Below are 18,377 nucleotides of genomic sequence, written 5' to 3'. Positions count from 1 at the left end.
GATTTTGTTTTTGCAGTACAGGATAATGGACAAAGCCCTTCTGGTGAAATGCTCAACTGTTTTGGGATTCGTTATCTTCATGTTCTTTCTCAACTCATTTGTTCCCTACATCCATCTTGATCTTGGTAAGTAAGGCTTATTAGTAACAGTACGGGTGGTAGGATCATATCTGATGTCCCACTGCGAATACAGCCCATTATATCCATCATTCCTCTATTTCACTAAGATGATCTTCATGTAGCATCACTAGTTTCCACTTGTTACCAGCTTTTTAGTTAGTGTGCATTAGCTAACCCATTAAGTGCCTCACAGGAGTTAGCATACTTGCCTCTTGACTTTTGCCTGTTGCTCTCCCCCACCCCTGCCATTTTGCTCAATCCAATAATGGGGTTTGCATATCTTCCAGTTTCCAGTTCTGGCAGACCCAATACCAATGGACCTGCCGTGTATCTCCAGCATTTTCTGTTAACATTTCAGTCCTTTACATCTATATACTACAGGCTAAACTCACTGGTCCCGAGCAACCATCAGAGAGCCACTCTGGAATTGAGTGTGGGCCAAAGACAGGGCTACGACACAGTAGTGCTAATTCTCCAACTTGTGCTACCTTGAAACGCAACTCTCTATCTCACTGACTATTTATTCTATCTTCTTCAGTGTCTCTTTCTTTTATTTTAACTATTGTGCCTTTTATTTTATATTATACTAAATTGGGGGAAAAATTCAGTTTCGCCCCGTTTGGGGCGCCATTATCGGCCGTGCGCAAAGTTTAGCGCCTGGCGCTAATTATCGCCTCCGACAGCAAACTTGGCTTTTATCGCCCCTGGAGGTGATTGGAGCACTAAATCAGGCGCTTCACACCTGTCTTAAGGTGCAAAGGCTGAGGAGCGAGGCGCTACCTCAGAGCGCTGGCGAAGCAAGGAAGGGCAAATCAAAATAAACCTGCAAAGTGCTGCTCAGTACTCAAAACTCCTTCACACAGCGTTGAATCTCTCCAGAAGTCTCTCTCTCTCTCTCTCAGAATGCCTGGTGCAAAAATGTCACCAACAAAAAAAGGCAGGAAGCGGTGGCCTTTAGATAGCGCTCCCCCAGTCCCTTTCTGACGGCACAACGCTCCCCTCAACCTGTCGTTGCTAGCGGCAGGCGGTAAGGCAGGGGGCGCCACTCAATATGCGGTCCGGGGTGCTAACGGGGCGTTGCGCACTCAACTGACGTCACAATCTGCCGGCGCAGGAGACCGTGGCGGTAGTGTTTAGCGCCACCACAAAATGTCTAATTAATTTCGCGAGCGGCGCAAACATCGCCGCGCCCGGGCGCTGGTTGCTTTGCGCCCCATTAGCGCCCTCTTAAGGCACTAACGGGAAACGCAAACAACTGAATTTTTCCCCCAATGTATTTTAATTGCTGTATTTTTTCTGGCTTATTTTACTTTTAAGAAACAATAACGGGGCTGAAAACCCCTTGGTGCCGGGATTCGTCTGCCAGCGACCTCTGGTATTGAGCCCACTGAGGTTGACGAGGTCACCGAATTTAAATATCCCCGGTAGCTGCCTGCAACACTAGGGGTGTATCTCAGACCCCAGAAGGGGTCAGATCTGGGGGTGGTGATTGGGCTGGGCCTCTTCAGAAAAAAACATCACCAGAGCCTCCTTGGCTCTTTGTAAGAAGGCTGACCTTTTTTCTGGAAAACTCTTTCTTTCTTCAGAGGTCTGGGCCACGGCCCCAACTTCCACCATTCCATGGACTGGTCCAACTCTGGGTACTGACCTACTGATGTCCCACCTGGCTTGGGATGCAGGAACTCCTGGCCTGGGAATCCCTCTGCCCCCTCCCGTCTATGGTGTGTGGAGCAAAGCAGAGAGAAAAGGGGCCAGAGACTTGTTATGCTGAATCGCCGCCCCTTTGTGTTGTCTGGAGATTTCTCGTGCTTTCGCTGAGGGGGGCATGGAGTACCTGTCTGTCCGGGCATTGTAACATTACGTAAGGTAGGCGAGAGGGGCCTGAGGCCCTCCTGGCTGTCCCGGTGGAAGCTGCTCCCAGAAGCGACAGGCATTCGGCCTTGCACCCAGCCTGCTTAGATTGAGCAGGGCCTAGTTGCCACCTGCTGGAGCCCACCAGAACATAGGCACCTTCTTTAACAGCATCAGGAAGATCTTCAGGGCTGAAGGCTTCTGACTGCAGTTTTTTGGACAGTAATCAGAGGGGCCAGCAGCCACTATTACTGCTCAAACACGTAGCAGCGTTTGGATTACCAGTCCCCGATTCTGGGTGCAGGCCACTGCCGGTGGGGTGATGGGGGCGGGGGGGGGTTGAAGAGGATGGAGGGCTTACACTGGGGACCAAACCAGCGCAGTGCTAATGACCTGAATCCAAAATACAGGCAAGTCGTGTGCATTCACCTGAGGAGAGTGGAATATCTGAATCTCTTAAATTTAGCCCTAATTGGTTGCAAACTGAATGAAGGCTCAATTCTCCACTCAGTAAGAAAACAACATCAACATTTAATTTTTGCTTCCAGTGTGAATAGTATCTTGGCTGAGTTTATTAAAAAGAAATGATGCATGCTGCAGATTCTGCTGTTGCATCTTTTGGTCTAAATGCAAAACAATGATTTGTACACAGGTAAGACTTCTACACTGGCTGATGTTCGACTCACAGACAGATATATATTCTTGTGTATAAAACCTGCTTGGACAATTGATTCCTTTAAGATTTTTTTGCTACACTGCCTCAGACCGTCATCCGTCTATGAATATTATAATACTGCCGGTGAAAATGAACTTTTAACAAACACGGACAAGAGGAGCTCCAAAATAATAAGCCAATTCATAAAGGAAGTTATTTTATATATTAATAAAACCTACGAATCTGTACCCGAATTGAACGCCAATTTGCGATCGCAACAAAAGCTAGCTGCTGGCTCAAGCTAACCCATATTTTACAGAGCTGAATCTGCCCAGTTTTACAGGCTCCGCTCATTTTACTGATTAATGCAAGCTCCCAGCTCAGTTTTGGTCTGTGCCTGGCAGCTAACTGAGAGAGGGCCATGCAAAATCTGACCAGGAACTCAAATTGCGAGGGAAGTACACAACATAAAGGTGGTTGCATCTGCAGACAAATACTCAGCATTTATAAAGCTGAATTTTAAATATTTGTCGACTTTTGCCAAAGCTTACGACCTGGGGATGTGTGGGATGGGAAGAACAAAGTGAAGGAAACCCAATTTGAAGGCACAAGAATGGACTGGGGCAGTGTGGTACAGAACCGACCTCTCGTTTGATGGCAGGCAAAGCGGACCCGCTGCTGCATGAAGAGGGTGCAAAGCAGATTGCCAGGGCACCCTCTCCAAAGGTCAGCCTTGCCCATCAGGAAATGCCAACTAGTCTAAATGGGCATGGAGTACATGATGCTATCTACCAATCGCTGGGAATTCTGGGAACCCTGCCCCCGACCAATGCTCTGTGCCCTGTAGAGCTTCTCGTAGCAGAAATGATGAGCGTATCAACATATGCAAATCTTTGAAGGTGGCAGGACAAGTTGATAAAGCTGTTAAAAAAGCATATGGGAAGCTTGGCTTTATAAAGAGAGGCAGTAGAGTAAAAAAAAAAGTGAGGAAGTTATGCTAAACCGTTATAAGTCACTGGTTAGACCTGAGCTGGAGTATTGTGTCCTATTCTGGGCACCACACTTTAGAAAGGACATCAAGGTCATGGAGAGGATGCAGCAGAGATTTACTAGAATGGTGCCAGGAACGAAGGGGGTACAGTTATGTGGAGAGATTAGAGAAGCTGGGATTGTTCTCCTTAGAGCAGAGAAGGTTAAGGGGAGATTTAATAGAGGTGTTCAAATTGATGAGGGGTTTCGAAAGAGTAGATAGGGAGAAACTGTTTCCACTGGCATGTGGGGCGGTAACCAAAGGACACAGATATAAAATAATTGGCAAAAAAAAGCCAGGGGAAGATGAGGAGAATTAGTTTTACTCAACAAGTTGTTATGATCTGGAATGCACTGCCTGACAGGGTGGTGGAAGCAGATTCAATAATAACTTTCAAAAGAGAATTGGATCTCTACTCAAAAAGGAAACATTTGCAGGGCTATCAAGAAAGAGCGGGGGAGAGGAACTAATAGGTAGCTCTTTCAGAGAGCTGGCATAGGCACGATGGGCCAAATGGCCTCCTTCATTGCTGTATGATTATATGATTCTATTCTACATTACCCTTCACAAAGAAGGCCTTTGTCACTCGCATGGTGCAGCAGATTGGTTGATTCGGAGTATATCCCCTGTATAGTCTAGAACGAACTGACACATAAAATGTTAACACACCTACAGGGAGAGCTCTGCCAGTTCTTGAAGTTGTTTGCAGGTCAGCCTGGAGCAGATAGCATACCTCTGACACAGCCTCTGTACTGAAGCAAAGGTGGTGAAAGAAAAAAAAGGCAAGGATATGCATTTATACCGTACTTTATCACATCCTCAGAACACCCCAAGGTGCTTTACAACCAATGGGTTACTTTTGAAATGCAGGGGCGGATTGTGTCAGTGGGGGACCGGAGCCTCGGTCAGGAAGCTTGGCAGTCCGGGTTTTTTTTCTGCAGGTTCCCCCCCCGGAAGTCAGCCTGATTGACACGCTTAGCTATCAGTCGGGCGGGGAGCACTCCGGAGCAGACCGCAGCGTCAGCCTCAGCCGCAGGTAGGGAGCCTCAGCTGCTACTGCGAGCGGGGGGGGTCGGTTCGATCCCTGACACTGGGGGGGGCGGTGTCCGATCCCCGAAACTGGGAGGTGGGGGTCCGATCCCCGACATTGGGGGGTGGGGGTGTCCGATCCCCGAAACTGGGAGGTGGGGGTCCAATCCACGACACTGGGGGGTGGGGGTCCGATCCCCAACAGCGGGAGGTGGGGGTCCGATCCCCAACACTGGGGGGGGGTCCGATCCCCGACTCCGGAGTGGTGTCCGAACCTGGGGGGGGTGGGGGGGCGGCCCGATCCCCTACCCCGGGGGGGTCTTTGTACGGTGGGGGACTTTGATTGGGGGAGCGAGCTTGGGGGGCCGGTGGAAGCACTCCAGCTCCTCCTGGCCCACAAGCAGTCCTGTAAAGCCTTCTCCCTGACGCTGTACCTCATCTCACATCAGCTGGTGGGTTTACCTAGACCTGGGAAAGCCGGCCGGCCAGTGTTAAATCTGCAAAGCGGGTTAAATCTGAGACTGCCAAACTCATGCTAATATTTAAATGGACAACTCGCCTGCTAGATAATAACATAAGAAATAGGAGCAGGAGCAGGTCATTCAGCCCTTCGAGCCTGCTCAACCATTCAGTAAGATCATGGCTGATCTTCAACCTCAACTCCACCTTCCCGCACTATCCCCACATCCCTTGATTCCCTTAAAATCTGTTGATCTCTGTCTTGAATATACTCAACTAGCTGGGGGGACCCGGCGTTGACTGAGCAGCCAGAGCTCTCTGGGGTAGAGAATTCCAAAGATTCACCACCCTTTGAGTGAAAAAATTTCTCCTCCTCTCAGTCTTAAATGGCCGACCTCTTATTCTGAGACTGTGACCCCTGGTTCTAGACTCCCCAGCCAAGGGAAACATCCATCCAGCATCTACCCTGCCAAGTCCTTTAAGAATTCTAAATGTTTCAATGAGATCGCCTCTCATTCTTCTAACCTCTGGGGAATATAGGCCTAGTCTACTCAATCTCTCCTCATAGGACAATCCCCCCATCCCAGGAATCAATCTAGTGCACCTTCGTTGCACTCCCTCTACGGCAAGTATATCCTTCCTTAGGTAAGGAGACCAAAACTGTACACAATACTCCAGGTGTGGTCTCATCAAGGTCCGATATAATTGTAGTAAGGCATCTTTACTCTTATACTCTAATCCCCTCCTGGGAATAGGTATGCTGACCCCCGCCTTGACCTGCCTCCATTAAACCTGGAAGTGGGCGGGTTGGCCTCTGGTTTGAGATTTTTACATTTTTAACATCTCACCCGACCCCAGCCCACCTGTTTTTGGGAGTTAAGATTCAGCCCGTAGTTACTCTTCTTATGTAAGCAAATACAACGGCTAACTTAATTGATTGAAATGGATTGAAGACTGGCTGAAAGCCCATATCTAGAAATGGTTGTAGATGGATTAGGATCTGCTTGTAGGCCAGTCACCACCTACAAGGCACAATTTTTCAGAAAATGTGTCAACTATAATTTATTAGATTAGTTTCATATGGCACTCTTCCATTTTGTTTCTAATTATTATAGCATTAATTTTCTGCTTATTGAGATCAGGCCAATAGGTCTGTAGAAACATATAAACATAGAAGATAGGAGCAGGAGTAGGCCATTTGGCCCCTCGAGCCTGCTCCGCCATTCAATGCAATCATGGCTGATCATCCAAATTCAGTACCCTGTCCCTGATTTCTCCCCATATCCCTTGATCCCCTTAGCCTTAAGAAATATATCTAACTCCTTCTTGAATATATTTAATGAATTGGCCTCAACTGTCCTCTGTGGTAGAGAATTCCACAGGTTCCCACTCTCTGGGTGAAGAAATTCCTCCTCATCTCTGTCCTAAATGGCTTAGCCCTTATCCTTAGACTGTGACCCCTGGTTCTGGACTCCCCCGCTATCGGGAACATCCTTCCTGCATCTAGTCTGTCTAGTCCTGTTAGAATTTTATAAGTTTCAATGAGATCCCTTCTCATTCTTCTAAACTCTAGCGAATGTAAGCCTAATCGACCCAATTTCTCTTCATACGTCATTCCTGCCATCCCAGGTATCAGTCTGGTGAATCTTTGCTGCACTCCCTCCATGGCAAGAACATCCTTCCTCAGATAAGGTGACCAAAACTGCACACAATACTCAAGGTGTGGTCTCACCAAGGCCCTGTACAACTGCAGCAGGACATCCTTGCTCCTGTACTCGAAACCTCTTGCTATGAAGGCTAGCATACCATTTGCCTTCTTAACCGCCTGTTGCACCTGCATGCTTACCTTCAGCGACTGGTGCACAAGGACACCCAGGTCTCGTTGCACTTCCCCTTTCCCCAATCTATTGCCGTTCAGATAATAATCTGCCTTCCTGTTTTTGCCAGCAAAGTGGATAACCTCGCATTTATTCACATTATACTGCATCTGCCATGCATCTGCCCAATCGCCCAACTTATCCAAATCGTACTGGAGTTTCTCTGCATCCACCTCACAGCACACATGCCCACCCAGCTTTGTGTCATCTGCAAACTTGAAGATATTACATCTAGTTCCCTCGTCTAGATCATTAATATATATTGTGAATAACTGGGGTCCTAGGACCGATCCCTGTGGTACCCCACTAATCACTGCCTTCCACTCGGAAAAAGACCTGTTTATTCCAACTCTTTGCTTCCTGTCTGCCAATGAGTTTTCTATCTAATTCAGTACCTTACCCCCAATCCCATGTGCTTTAACTTTGCATGCTAGTCTCTTATGCGAGACCTTAACGAAAGCCTTGTGAAAGCCCAAATATACCACATCCACTGGTTCTCCCTTATCTATTCTACCAGTTACATCCTCAAAACATTCCAGCAGATTAGTCAAGCATGATTTACCTTTTGTAAAAACATGTTGACTTTGTCCGATCCTGTCACTGTTTTCCAAGTGCTCTGTTATTACATCTTTTATAATGGACTCTAGCATTTTCCCCACTACCGATGTCAGGCTTACCAGTCTATAATTCCCCGTTTTCTCTCTACCATCTTTTTTGAACAGTGGGGTAACATTAGCTACCCTCCAATCCATGGGAACTGTTCCAGAATCTATAGAATTTTGGAAGATGATCAGCAATGCATCTACTATTTCTAGGGCCACTTCCTTAAGTACCCTAGGATGTAGATTATCAGGCCCTGGGGATTTATCGGCCTTCAATCCCGTCAATTTCCCTAACATCATTCCCTAGAAATACTGATTTCATTCAGTTCCTCCCTCTCATTAGACCCTATGTTCCCTGACATCTCTGGGAGTTTATTTGTGTCCTCCTTTGTGAAGACAGAAACAAAGTATATATTTAATTGGTCAGCCATGTCTTTGTTCCCCATTATAAATTCCCCTGATTCTGACTGCAAGGGACCTACGCTTGACTTCACCAATCTTTTTCTCTTCACATATCTATAGAAGCTTTTACAGTCAGTTTTTATGTTCCCTGCAAACTTACTCTCATACTCTATTTTCCCCTTCTTAATTAATCCCTTTGCCCTGCTTTGCTGAATCCTAAACTGCTCCCAATCCTCAGGTTTGCTGCTTTTTATGGCCAATTTATATGACCTCCCCTTGGATCTTATGCTATCTCTAATTTCCCTTGTTAGCCAATGTTGAATCACCTTTTTTGTTTTATTTTTATTCCAAACAGCGATGAAAAACTCTGTCGTTCATCCATGTGATCTTTAAATGTTTGCCATTGCCTATTCACCATCAACCCTTTGAGTAACATTCCCCAATCCATCCTAGCCAACTCGCGCCTCACACCATCGTAGTTTCCTTTATTTAAATTCAGTACCCAAGTCTCTGAATCAACTACTTCACTCTCCATCTTAATGAAGAATTCTATCATATTATGATTGCACCTCCCCAAGGGCCCTCGTACAACAAGATTGCTAATTAATCCTTTCTCATTACATAATACCCAGTCTAAGATGGCCTGATCTCTAGTTGGTTTCTCGACATATTGGTCCAGGAAACCATCCCGTATACACTCTAGGAATTCCTCCTCCACAGTATTATTACTAATTTGGTTAGACCAATCTATATGTAGATTTAAGTTACCCATGATAACTGTTGTGCCCTTATTGCACGCATCTCTAATTTCCCATTTAATGCCACCCCCAACCTCAGCATTACTGTTTGGGGGTTTGTATACCACTCCCACTAACGTTTTCTGCCCCTTGGTATTTCTCAGCTCTACACACACAGATTCCACATCATCAGAGCTAATATCCTACCTTACTATTGTGTTAATCTCCTCTTTAACCAGCAATGCTACCCCACCGCCTTTTCCTTTTTGCCTGTCTTTCCTGAATATTGAATACCCCTGGATTTTGAGTTCCCAGCCTTGGTCACCCTGGAGCCATGTCGCCGTAATCCCAATTATATCATATCTGTTTACATCTATTTGCGCAGCTAATTCATCCACCTTATTACGAATGCTCCTCGCATTAAGACACAAAGCCTTCAGGCTTGATTTTTTAACACTTTTAGAATTATTGTTTACTGCGGCCATGTTTGATTTACACCCTTGATTTCTCTGACTTCCACTTTTGCTTTTCTCCTTCCTGTCTTTTGCTTCTATCCTTGCTTCCCTTTCCTCTGTCTCCCTGCACAGGATCCCAACTCCCTGCCATTTTAGTTTAAACCCTCCCCAACAGCACTAGCAAACACTCCCCCTAGGACATCGGTCCCGGTCCTGTCCAGGTACAAACCATCCAGTTTGTACTGGTCCCAACTCCCCCAGAACCGGTTCCAATGTCCCAGGAATTTGAATCCCTCCCCCTTGCGCCATTCTTCTAGCCATGTATTCATCTGAAATATTCTTCTATTTCTACTCTGACTAGCACGTGGCACTGGTAGCAATCCTGAGATTATTACCTTTGAGGTCCTATTTTTTTTAGTTGTTGCCTGGTCTCTCACTTGAACTCAAATGGAAACTACGTTTGCCTTTTTGCAGTCAACCTCCACAGTGTTCAGTGACGTCTTCAAAATGAACACTAATACTTCACAAATCTCCTCCCTTGTCTTTAAGGTGTAGATCATTTTCCATGGTTTTTTTTGGTTTCCAGTCCACTAATCTCATCTAGAGACTTTACTTCACGCTGGCAAAGTTCCAAAACATGAACAACTGGATCGATTTTCAACTTGCCGTCTGGGTCTAAAACTGGTTGATCGACCACCCATAATAGAAACTGACCAATTCTAACTTCCCTTTAAATCAATGGAAATAAACAAATGTGTGGTTTCTATAATGAGTGGTCAACCCGGACAGGATCGGACAAAGTCAACATGGATTTACAAAAGGTAAATCATGCTTGACTAATCTACTGGAATTTTTTGAGGATGTAACTGGTAGAATAAATAAGGGAGAACCAGTGGATGTGGTGTATTTGGATTTTCAGAAGGCTTTCGATAAGGTCCCGCATAAGAGATTAGCGTGCAAAGTTAAAGCACATGGGGTTGAGGGTAAGGTACTGACTTGGATAGAGCACTGGTTGGCAGACAGAAAGCAAAGAGTTGGAATAAACGGGTCTTTTTCTGACTGGCAGGCAGTGACTAGTGGGGTACCGCAGGGATCTGTGCTAGGACCCCAGCTATTCACAATATATATTAATGATCTAGATGAGGGAACTAGATGTAATATATCCAAGTTTGCAGATGACACAAAGCTGGGTGGGCGTGTGTGCTGTGAGGTCGATGCAGCGAAACTCCAGTATGATTTGGACAGGTTGGGTGATTGGGCAGATGCATGGCAGATGCAGTATAATGTGGATAAATGTGAGGTTATCCACTTTGGTGGCAAAAACTAGAAGACAGATTATTATCTGAACGGCAATAGATTGGGAAAAGGAGAAGTGCAACGAGACCTGGGTGTCGTTGTGCACCAGTCGCTGAAGTGCATGCAGGTGCAGCAGGCGGTTAAGAAGGCAAATGGTATGTTGGCCTTCATAGCGAGAGGATTTGAGTATAGGAGCAAGGATGTCTTGCTGCAGTTGTACAGGGACTTGGTGAGACCACACCTTGAGTATTGTGTGCAGTTTTGGTCGCCTTATCTGAGGAAGGATGTTCTTGCCATGGAGGGAGTGCAGCGAAGATTCACCAGACTGATACCTGGGGTGGCAGGAATGACATATGAAGAGAGATTGGGTCAATTAGGCTTACATTCGCTAGAGTTTAGAAGAATGAGAGGGGATCGCATTGAAACTTATAAAATTCTAACAGGACTAGACAGACTAGATGCAAGAAGGATGTTCCTGATGGCGGGGGAGTCCAGAACCAGGGGTCACAGTCTAAAGATAAGGGGTAAGCCATTTAGGACTGAGATGAGGAGGAATTTCTTCACCCAGAGAGTGGTGAACCTGTGCAATTCTCTACAACAGAAGGCAGTTGAGGCCAACTTATTAAATATATTCAAGAAGGAGTTAGATATATTTCTTAAGGCTAAAGGGATCAAGGGATATGGGGAGAAAGCAGGGACAGGGTACTGAATTTGGATGTTCAGCCATGATCTCATTAAATGGCGGAACAGGCTCGAGGGGCCGAATGGCCTACTCCTGCTCCTATCTTCTATGTTTCCATGTTTCTATGTAATGCCAGTTTTATGCCCAGGCAGCAAGTTGAAAATCTATCCCAACACATTTTTGATGGTTTGATCTGTTTGGATACTCTCTGGCAAAAGGCTCCCAAGAAGTAGTCATTCGGATGATTCCTATCTCCTGTTCCTCCTCCTATTTAAATTCATATGGGTCCCCTTGGTTATTAATCTCCTCCCTGACTATGGCCTTGCTGCTAGGATATTGGAAGAGTTTTTTTGGCAGTTTTTGTTTGACATCTGCTATGCTATGCCTGTTTCCAGTTTTCTGTTGGCAGCTGAATCTCTTTTCGTGACCTTCTTCTGTATAAATGAGCACCTGGACCAAAGGTTACCATCTCCCTTTTTCCTACACGCTTTGCAAATCTTCCATTTTCCTCAAATTCAGTGTCAATAAACCAAGGATTTGTATGCCACTGTCAGATTTCACATGGCGTCCCTTATCCAGTTATCTACCTGTTTGAAGGATACCACAAAACAAAGTGAAAGGAAAAGGGAGAAACCCATCAGGACATTTAACATGGGTTTCCAGATATTACAGGAGTTCGTCCTATCTTTCTCTTTTTCTCTTCCCCTCTCTTTGTGTCTCGGTCTCTCTCTGTTTCTCTGCTGCCTTGAATTCCGCAGGGTCACCGTGTTAATTGCAACCGCTACTGGACTGCTGCAGCGCTGTGAAGTAGTTTGTGAACTGACAGCATTTGTCACTAAATTCAAATTCTGTAAGCTGGCTGTCTCAATAACTAGCTCCTTTCTAAAATTAAACTTAACACAGGTCATACATAAAGGCCGCTCTCAGTGCTGTGTCATTCTGTGGAAGAATCCCATTCCCAAAAATTGTCGTCCGAGTTTCTAGTGAGGCAAGGTTAAACCTTGTGGATGAGAAAATGGGCAAACTCCTCTTGCATATTTATGCTAAATATGAAAATATCAAACTGTAAAATAATACCTATCAGCTAATTTTGCACTGTGTTTTAAAGGGATTAGGATTTGCTGCCCACAGTTTTTAACTTGAAATGGGATCGATGTTGCTATAATATTCATTCAAGCTTCTTAATGAAAGGCAACACTTCATTACAGTCTAATTAACTTAACTCTCGAGTGTAATTTGGCACTTTGTAAAATGCTAAAATTGCTAACTGTCTTTGACGACTTAATGGGTAAACGCATTGTCTGGTGTGGTACTGAGCCTCGCAGACCAGAACAACAGCAACAGCAACAATGTGCATTTATATACAAAAGCAAAATACTATGGATGCTGGAAACACTCAGCAGGTCAGGCAGCATCTGTGGAGAGAGGAACAGAGTTAACATTTCAGGTTGATGACTTTTCATCAGAACTGGATAAAGTTAGAGATGTAACAGATTTTAAGTGAGTACAGAGGCTGGGAAAGGGGGAGGGGAGGCAGCATCTGTGCATTTATATAACGCTTTTATTGTCATAAAACGTCCCAGGGCACTTCACAGGAGTGTAATCAGACACAAATTGACACTGTGCCAAAGAAGGAGACATTAGGACAGGTGACCAAATGCTTGGTCAGAGAGGTAGGTGTAAGCCGAGCAAGAAATATAAAAACTGACAGTAAGAGCTTCTACAAGTATATAAAAAGGAAGAGAGTAGCTAAAATAAACGTTGGTCCCTTAGAGGACAAGACTAGGGAAATAATCATGGGAAACAAGGAAATGGCAGAGGCATTGAACAAATATTTTGTATCTGTCTTCACAGTAGAGGACATTAAAAACATCCCAGTAATAGTAGAAACTCAAGGGGCAAAACAGAGGGAGGAACTTAAAACAATCACTATCACTAGAGAAAAAGTGCTAGGCAAACTTATGGCTCTAAAGGCTGAGAAGTCCCCTGGACCTGATGGCCTGCATCCTAGGGTCTTAAAAGAAGTGGCTACAGAGATAGTGGATGCATTGGTTGTAATCTTCCAAAATTCCCTTGACTCTGGAAAAGTCCCAGCGGATTGGAAAACCGCAAATGTAACGCCCTTATTCAAAAAGGAGGAAGACAGAAATCAGGAAACTATAGGCCAGTTAGTCTAGCATCTGTCATTGGGACAATGCTTGAATCCATTATTAAGGATGTAGTAGCAGGACTTTTAGAAAATCATAATACAATCAAAAAGAGTCAGCGTGGTTTTATGAAAGGGAAATCGTGTTTGACAAATCTATTAGAGTTCCTTGAGGAGGTAACAAGCAGGGTGGATAAAGGGGAACCAGTAGATGTAGTGTATTTGGATTTCTAATAGGCATTCAATAATGTGCCACATAAAAGGTTACTGCATAAGATAAGAGCTCACGGTGTTCGGAGTAATATATTAGATCGGATAGAGGATTGGTTACCTAACAGAAAACAGAGAGTCCGGATAAATGGGTCATTTTCAGGATGGCAACCTGTAACTAGTGAGGTGCCACAGGGATCGATGCTGGGGCCTCAACTATTTTCAATCTATGAAGGAAGCGAGTGTATTGTAGCCAAATTTGCAAACGATACAAAGATGGGAAAGCAAGTTGTGAGCAGGATATAAAGGGCTGGATTTTAATACTGGAGGTGTGTAGGAGGCGGGACTACAACTTTCGGGGTTGTAGTCCCGCCTCCATCGAGTTGTGGCCAACCCACGCGATTTTCACTTGATTGACCTTGTTGAACCTGCCCAGTGGGCTCAGCAGGCCAATTAAGGGCCACCCGGCAACAGGTGACGTCACAGATTGACATTTCATCTGTCAAGAGCTTTTGACAGATAAAATATCAACGTTTGACAGCTCTTTGAAGCTGTCAAACACTGACAATCTGTACTCCAAGTTAATTCCTTCCTTTCAGGATGATTTAGAGATCTCTCCAGAACAGAAAGCTGAATGCTGCAACTTTTGACAGCTCGCGGCTATTCTGCTTTCTGTGCCGGTGAGATGAGGGACTCCCGAGACCTGAAGGAAGGAAGGCTGTAAAGGTAAGAAACGGTAAGTAAAACTTCTTTAAATACTTTAGACACACCAAACACACTTACTTCTGCACTCATGCTCCCATCACTCACCTGAACACCGGACATCTCGATCCCTCCAAGCCCTTCAGCCTGACGGTCTGCCTCGCTAACTTGGCGTGGTTTGGAGCCGTCGGGAATCCTACACTTCAGGAATAAAAATAGGGATTAGGCTAAAAGCTGCCTGTTAACTATCTGTTAACAGGCAGTTAATTGGCACTAATCCCCTTCCCGCCTCGGGGAGGCGGCTCCCAACACAGGTCGGATATCTGCCTCCTTTGAAACTGGCATGGAGGCGGGTTGGGGGCGGGATGGGTTCGTGCCCCCCAATTTCAAGATTTTAACCCCCCACATGCCTCCAATCCCACCTCCACGGCCCAATGAAAATCCTGCCCAAAGAGTCTGCGAAGGGATATAGATAGGTTAAGGGAGTGGGCAAGAATTTGGCAGATGAAGTATAATGTGGGAAAATGTGAAGTTATCCACTTCGGTAGGAAGAATAGAAAAGAAAAATATTATTTAAATTTAGAAAGACGGTACAGAGGGATTTGGGTGTCCTTGGAAATGAAACACAAAAAGGTAACATGCAGGTGCAGCAAGTAATTAGGAAGGCAAATGGAATGTTGGCCTTTATTTCAAGGGGGATAGAGAATAAAAGTAGGGAAGTCTTGCTACAACTGTGCAGGGCAATGGTGAGACCACACCTAGAGTACTGCGTACAGTTTTGGTCCCCTTATTTGCGCACTTGCAGAAATGATCATGTGACAGAAGTCAGGAGGGTGACCATTGGCTGAGTTTTTTTTCCCTACCTAACGAGATGAATGGGCACTTAATATTCCAGGCTACAATGTCTTCAGAAAGATTGGGAAGGGGAAAAAGGAGGGGGTGGCAGTATTGATCAAAAATACTGTTACAGCACTAGAAAGGGATGATGCGAGTTCAAAGGCAGAATCTATTTGGCTAGAATTAAGGAACAATAGAAGAGCTACTATCCTGCCGAGTGTGTGCTATAGGCCACCAAGTAGTGGGAAGGGGATAGAGGAGCAAATTTGCAGGCAAATTGCATAAAGATGCAAAAAACTTTAGAGTGGTGTGTCTTGTTTTACACACTTTGTATAAAAATAATAAATTGCAGGACAACGGAGTATTACAGTTTAACTCTTTTATTAAGCATTAGGTCTGATCTTACTCATAGCAGCACCATGGGGCCAAGATGGCAACAATAGTAGTCCTTACAGATGCCTGCAGGCCAATGACAACTCAGCATGTGATCACATGTGAATATAATAGGTAATCCTTACAGATGCCTGCGGGCCAATGATAATTCAATATGCAAATGTTACATGGTGATAATGGGGAGCTTCAATTATTTCAATATAGACTGAGAAAATAACAGTGTAAAGAGAAAGAGAGGGAGGGGGGAGTTCCTGAAATATGGGCAAGAGGACTTTCTTGATCAGTATGCTTCCAGCCCAATGAGGAAGGAAGCAGTGCTGGGTCTAGTTCTGGGAATGAAGTGGGGCAAGTGCAGCATGTTTCAGTGAGAGAGCATTTGGGAAACAGTGATCACAATATCATTAGGTTTAGAGTAGTTATGGAAAAGGACAAGGAAAAATCAAACGTGAAAATACTCAACTGGAGAAGGGCTAATTTCAGTGAGTGGGAAAAGAGTTCTGGCCCAGTTGGATTGGAATAAAGGATTGGTAGGTCAAACAGTAAATGTGTAATGGGAGGCCTTCAAAGAGGAGATAGTTCGGGTGCAGACTAGACACATTCCTACGAGGGGGAGAGGAAGGGTATCCAAAGCCAGAGCTCACTGGATGACGAAAGATATAGGCCGCAAAATTCGGAGGTCTAGCACTGGTCGTTAATGCTGGTTTTGCTCAAAAAATGGCGGCCTCCTCGCTCCTGCCCTCTTCTGGCGCAAAACACGGTGGCCACCATGTTGGGGAGGTCGTTAGCACTGCCATTGCCTGCGCTCGCCGCCGTGTGTAAGTATGCAGACCGCGACGTCAATCGGTGTGCAATGCCTGAATTGATGCACTACCATGAGTTTGGACGTTGACGCTCTGGACACCAACCTCTCCAAACCACGCACAGAAGAATGTGCGTGCAGCAGTACCACAGGGACATTGCTAGCGCTTCTTACAAGGACACTCACAGGTAAGTTTCGATTTTAGCTTTTGGACTTGTTTTAACATTTTATCGGAGTAGTAGCTTGGTGCAATACATTTACAAAGTTGTTAAAGTGTGCAGGGTGCGCTGCTGGATGCTTGCAAGGCTTTGGATGTTAAAGGAAGGCCTTAGAGAACACCACTTGCTCCCAAGTCCTGGGGGCTCTAGTTGCAGTCCCCCTTGGACTGCGACATCACATGGAGATGAAGCAGAGGCGGCAAAGCGGACAAGCTGCTCGCAGAGGGAAGAGGAGGAAACAGAAGGAAGGAGGCAACCCAGACCGTCCCTTTCTGGCCGGGATGTCCGGGATGGAATCATCCGCCTGTGGTACCAGTGAACACAACCCCAATTCCCCTTTCAACATTAGTCCCACACCTTACCTTCCCTCTGTTACTAACCATCACAGCGTCCTCTTGGCCACAATGCTGAAATAATCGCCACCACAAAGCAAACTTTCCAATTCAACTTTATCCATATATGCATCCAATATTACATCAAAAAATCAACTAGTCACCCTTGTACATTCCCTTAGTGAGTGTCTAGCGTCTGCCTTTGCCTATCCTAGTGATGCTTTGCAGTGCTACCTCAGTGGCTGCAGCATAGCTGGTGGAAGGCTGCTGACTTTCAGTGGGGGACACTGCAGATGGCCTTGCAGGGTGACCTCGAGGAGCTGGTGGCTGGGAGTGTCAAATTGAATGACGGTGTTTCTTCTTCTTCACTCTCCTCTCCCTCTTCTTGATCAACCACTGGTTTGGCAGCCTGGATTTCTTGGGTGTGTGAAATGAGGAAGGAACAAGGGTAGGTTTGTGGTGCCAGGAGGGCGGGAAAGCAAGAGGTGTTTGCTTGCACCATGTGCAGCTTGTAAATCAGAAGATATTGTGGGATGAGGGGGTAGTGGGATGTGAGAAGGAGGCAGAATTAAAATGCAGGAGTAGGCCATATGGCCCCTTGAGCCTGCTTCAGTTCAGCTTTAAGAGCTGCAGACTGCCAAGTTTTGAATGATTTTTAATTCTTTTTCAGAAGGCAGTGCACCTTTAAGGGCTAGAGACTGTCTTGAAAACGAACAGCCTAGCTTTAAGGAAAGACAGCCTTGCTCCAGCGATGCTAACTTGGACCCCCTGCTGAGCGCACAGCCTGTCAGTAGCGCGATAGTCGCTAGGCTGTGTGCTGCAATCATTTAAATTAGCAGGCAGCACCAAATTGACAAGGTGCCTGCGTTTTTTGAACGGGCATGGGCATATCTGGCATCGAATTTCCCAGCCGTAGAGATTAAAAAGAAGCAGAGAAAGGAGGCTTATGATAAATGTCGGGTTCATAATTCAGTAGAGAAGTAAGCTGAGTGTATGAGAATAGGTTAGCGGGTAGCGTAAAAACAAACCCGAAACTATTTTATCAACATATAAACAATAGTAAAAAAATAGTCAAAGGAAGGGTGGGGCCAGTTTAGGGACCAAAAAGGAGATTTTGTTGTGGAGGCAGAGAGCGTGGCTGAGGTATTAAATGAATACTTTGCAACTATCTCCACTAAGGAAGAGGATGCCACCAATGTCACAGTAAAGGAGGAGATAATAGAGATAATGGGCTGGATTTTAATACTGGAGGCGTGTAGGAGGCGGAACTACAACTTTCGGGGTTGTAGTCCTGCTTCCATCGAGTTGTGGCCAACCCACATGATTTTCACTTGATTGACCTTGTTGAACCTGCCCAGCGGGCTCAGCAGGGCAATTAAGGGCCACCCGGCAACAGGTGACATCACAGATTGACATTTCATCTGTCAAGAGCTTTTGACAGATGCAATGTCAGCGTTTGACAGCTCTTTGAAGCTGTCGATAATCTGTACTCCAAGTTAATTCCTTCCTCTCAGGCTGATTTAGAGATCTCTCCAGAACAGAAAGC

General features: G+C 45.5%; 1 protein-coding gene across 1 annotated transcript in view; it reads left to right on the top strand.

The window, feature by feature from the left end:
- The window catches only part of oca2 (oculocutaneous albinism II), a 707,523-nt gene that overhangs the window by 437,848 nt on the left and 251,298 nt on the right, over nucleotides 1-18,377 (top strand). Inside the window, exon 17 of the mRNA XM_085999552.1 lies at nucleotides 17-125. Within this exon, the coding sequence (XP_085855678.1) occupies nucleotides 17-125 (109 nt within the window). The remainder of the gene's footprint in view (nucleotides 1-16; nucleotides 126-18,377) is intronic.

The sequence above is a fragment of the Somniosus microcephalus genome, chromosome 10 (genome assembly GCF_052327205.1).
Source record: "Somniosus microcephalus isolate GS21.2 chromosome 10, FLI_Smic_1.0, whole genome shotgun sequence".
Lineage (NCBI taxonomy): Eukaryota > Metazoa > Chordata > Chondrichthyes > Squaliformes > Somniosidae > Somniosus > Somniosus microcephalus.
This window is presented reverse-complemented; position numbering and strand designations above follow the sequence as displayed.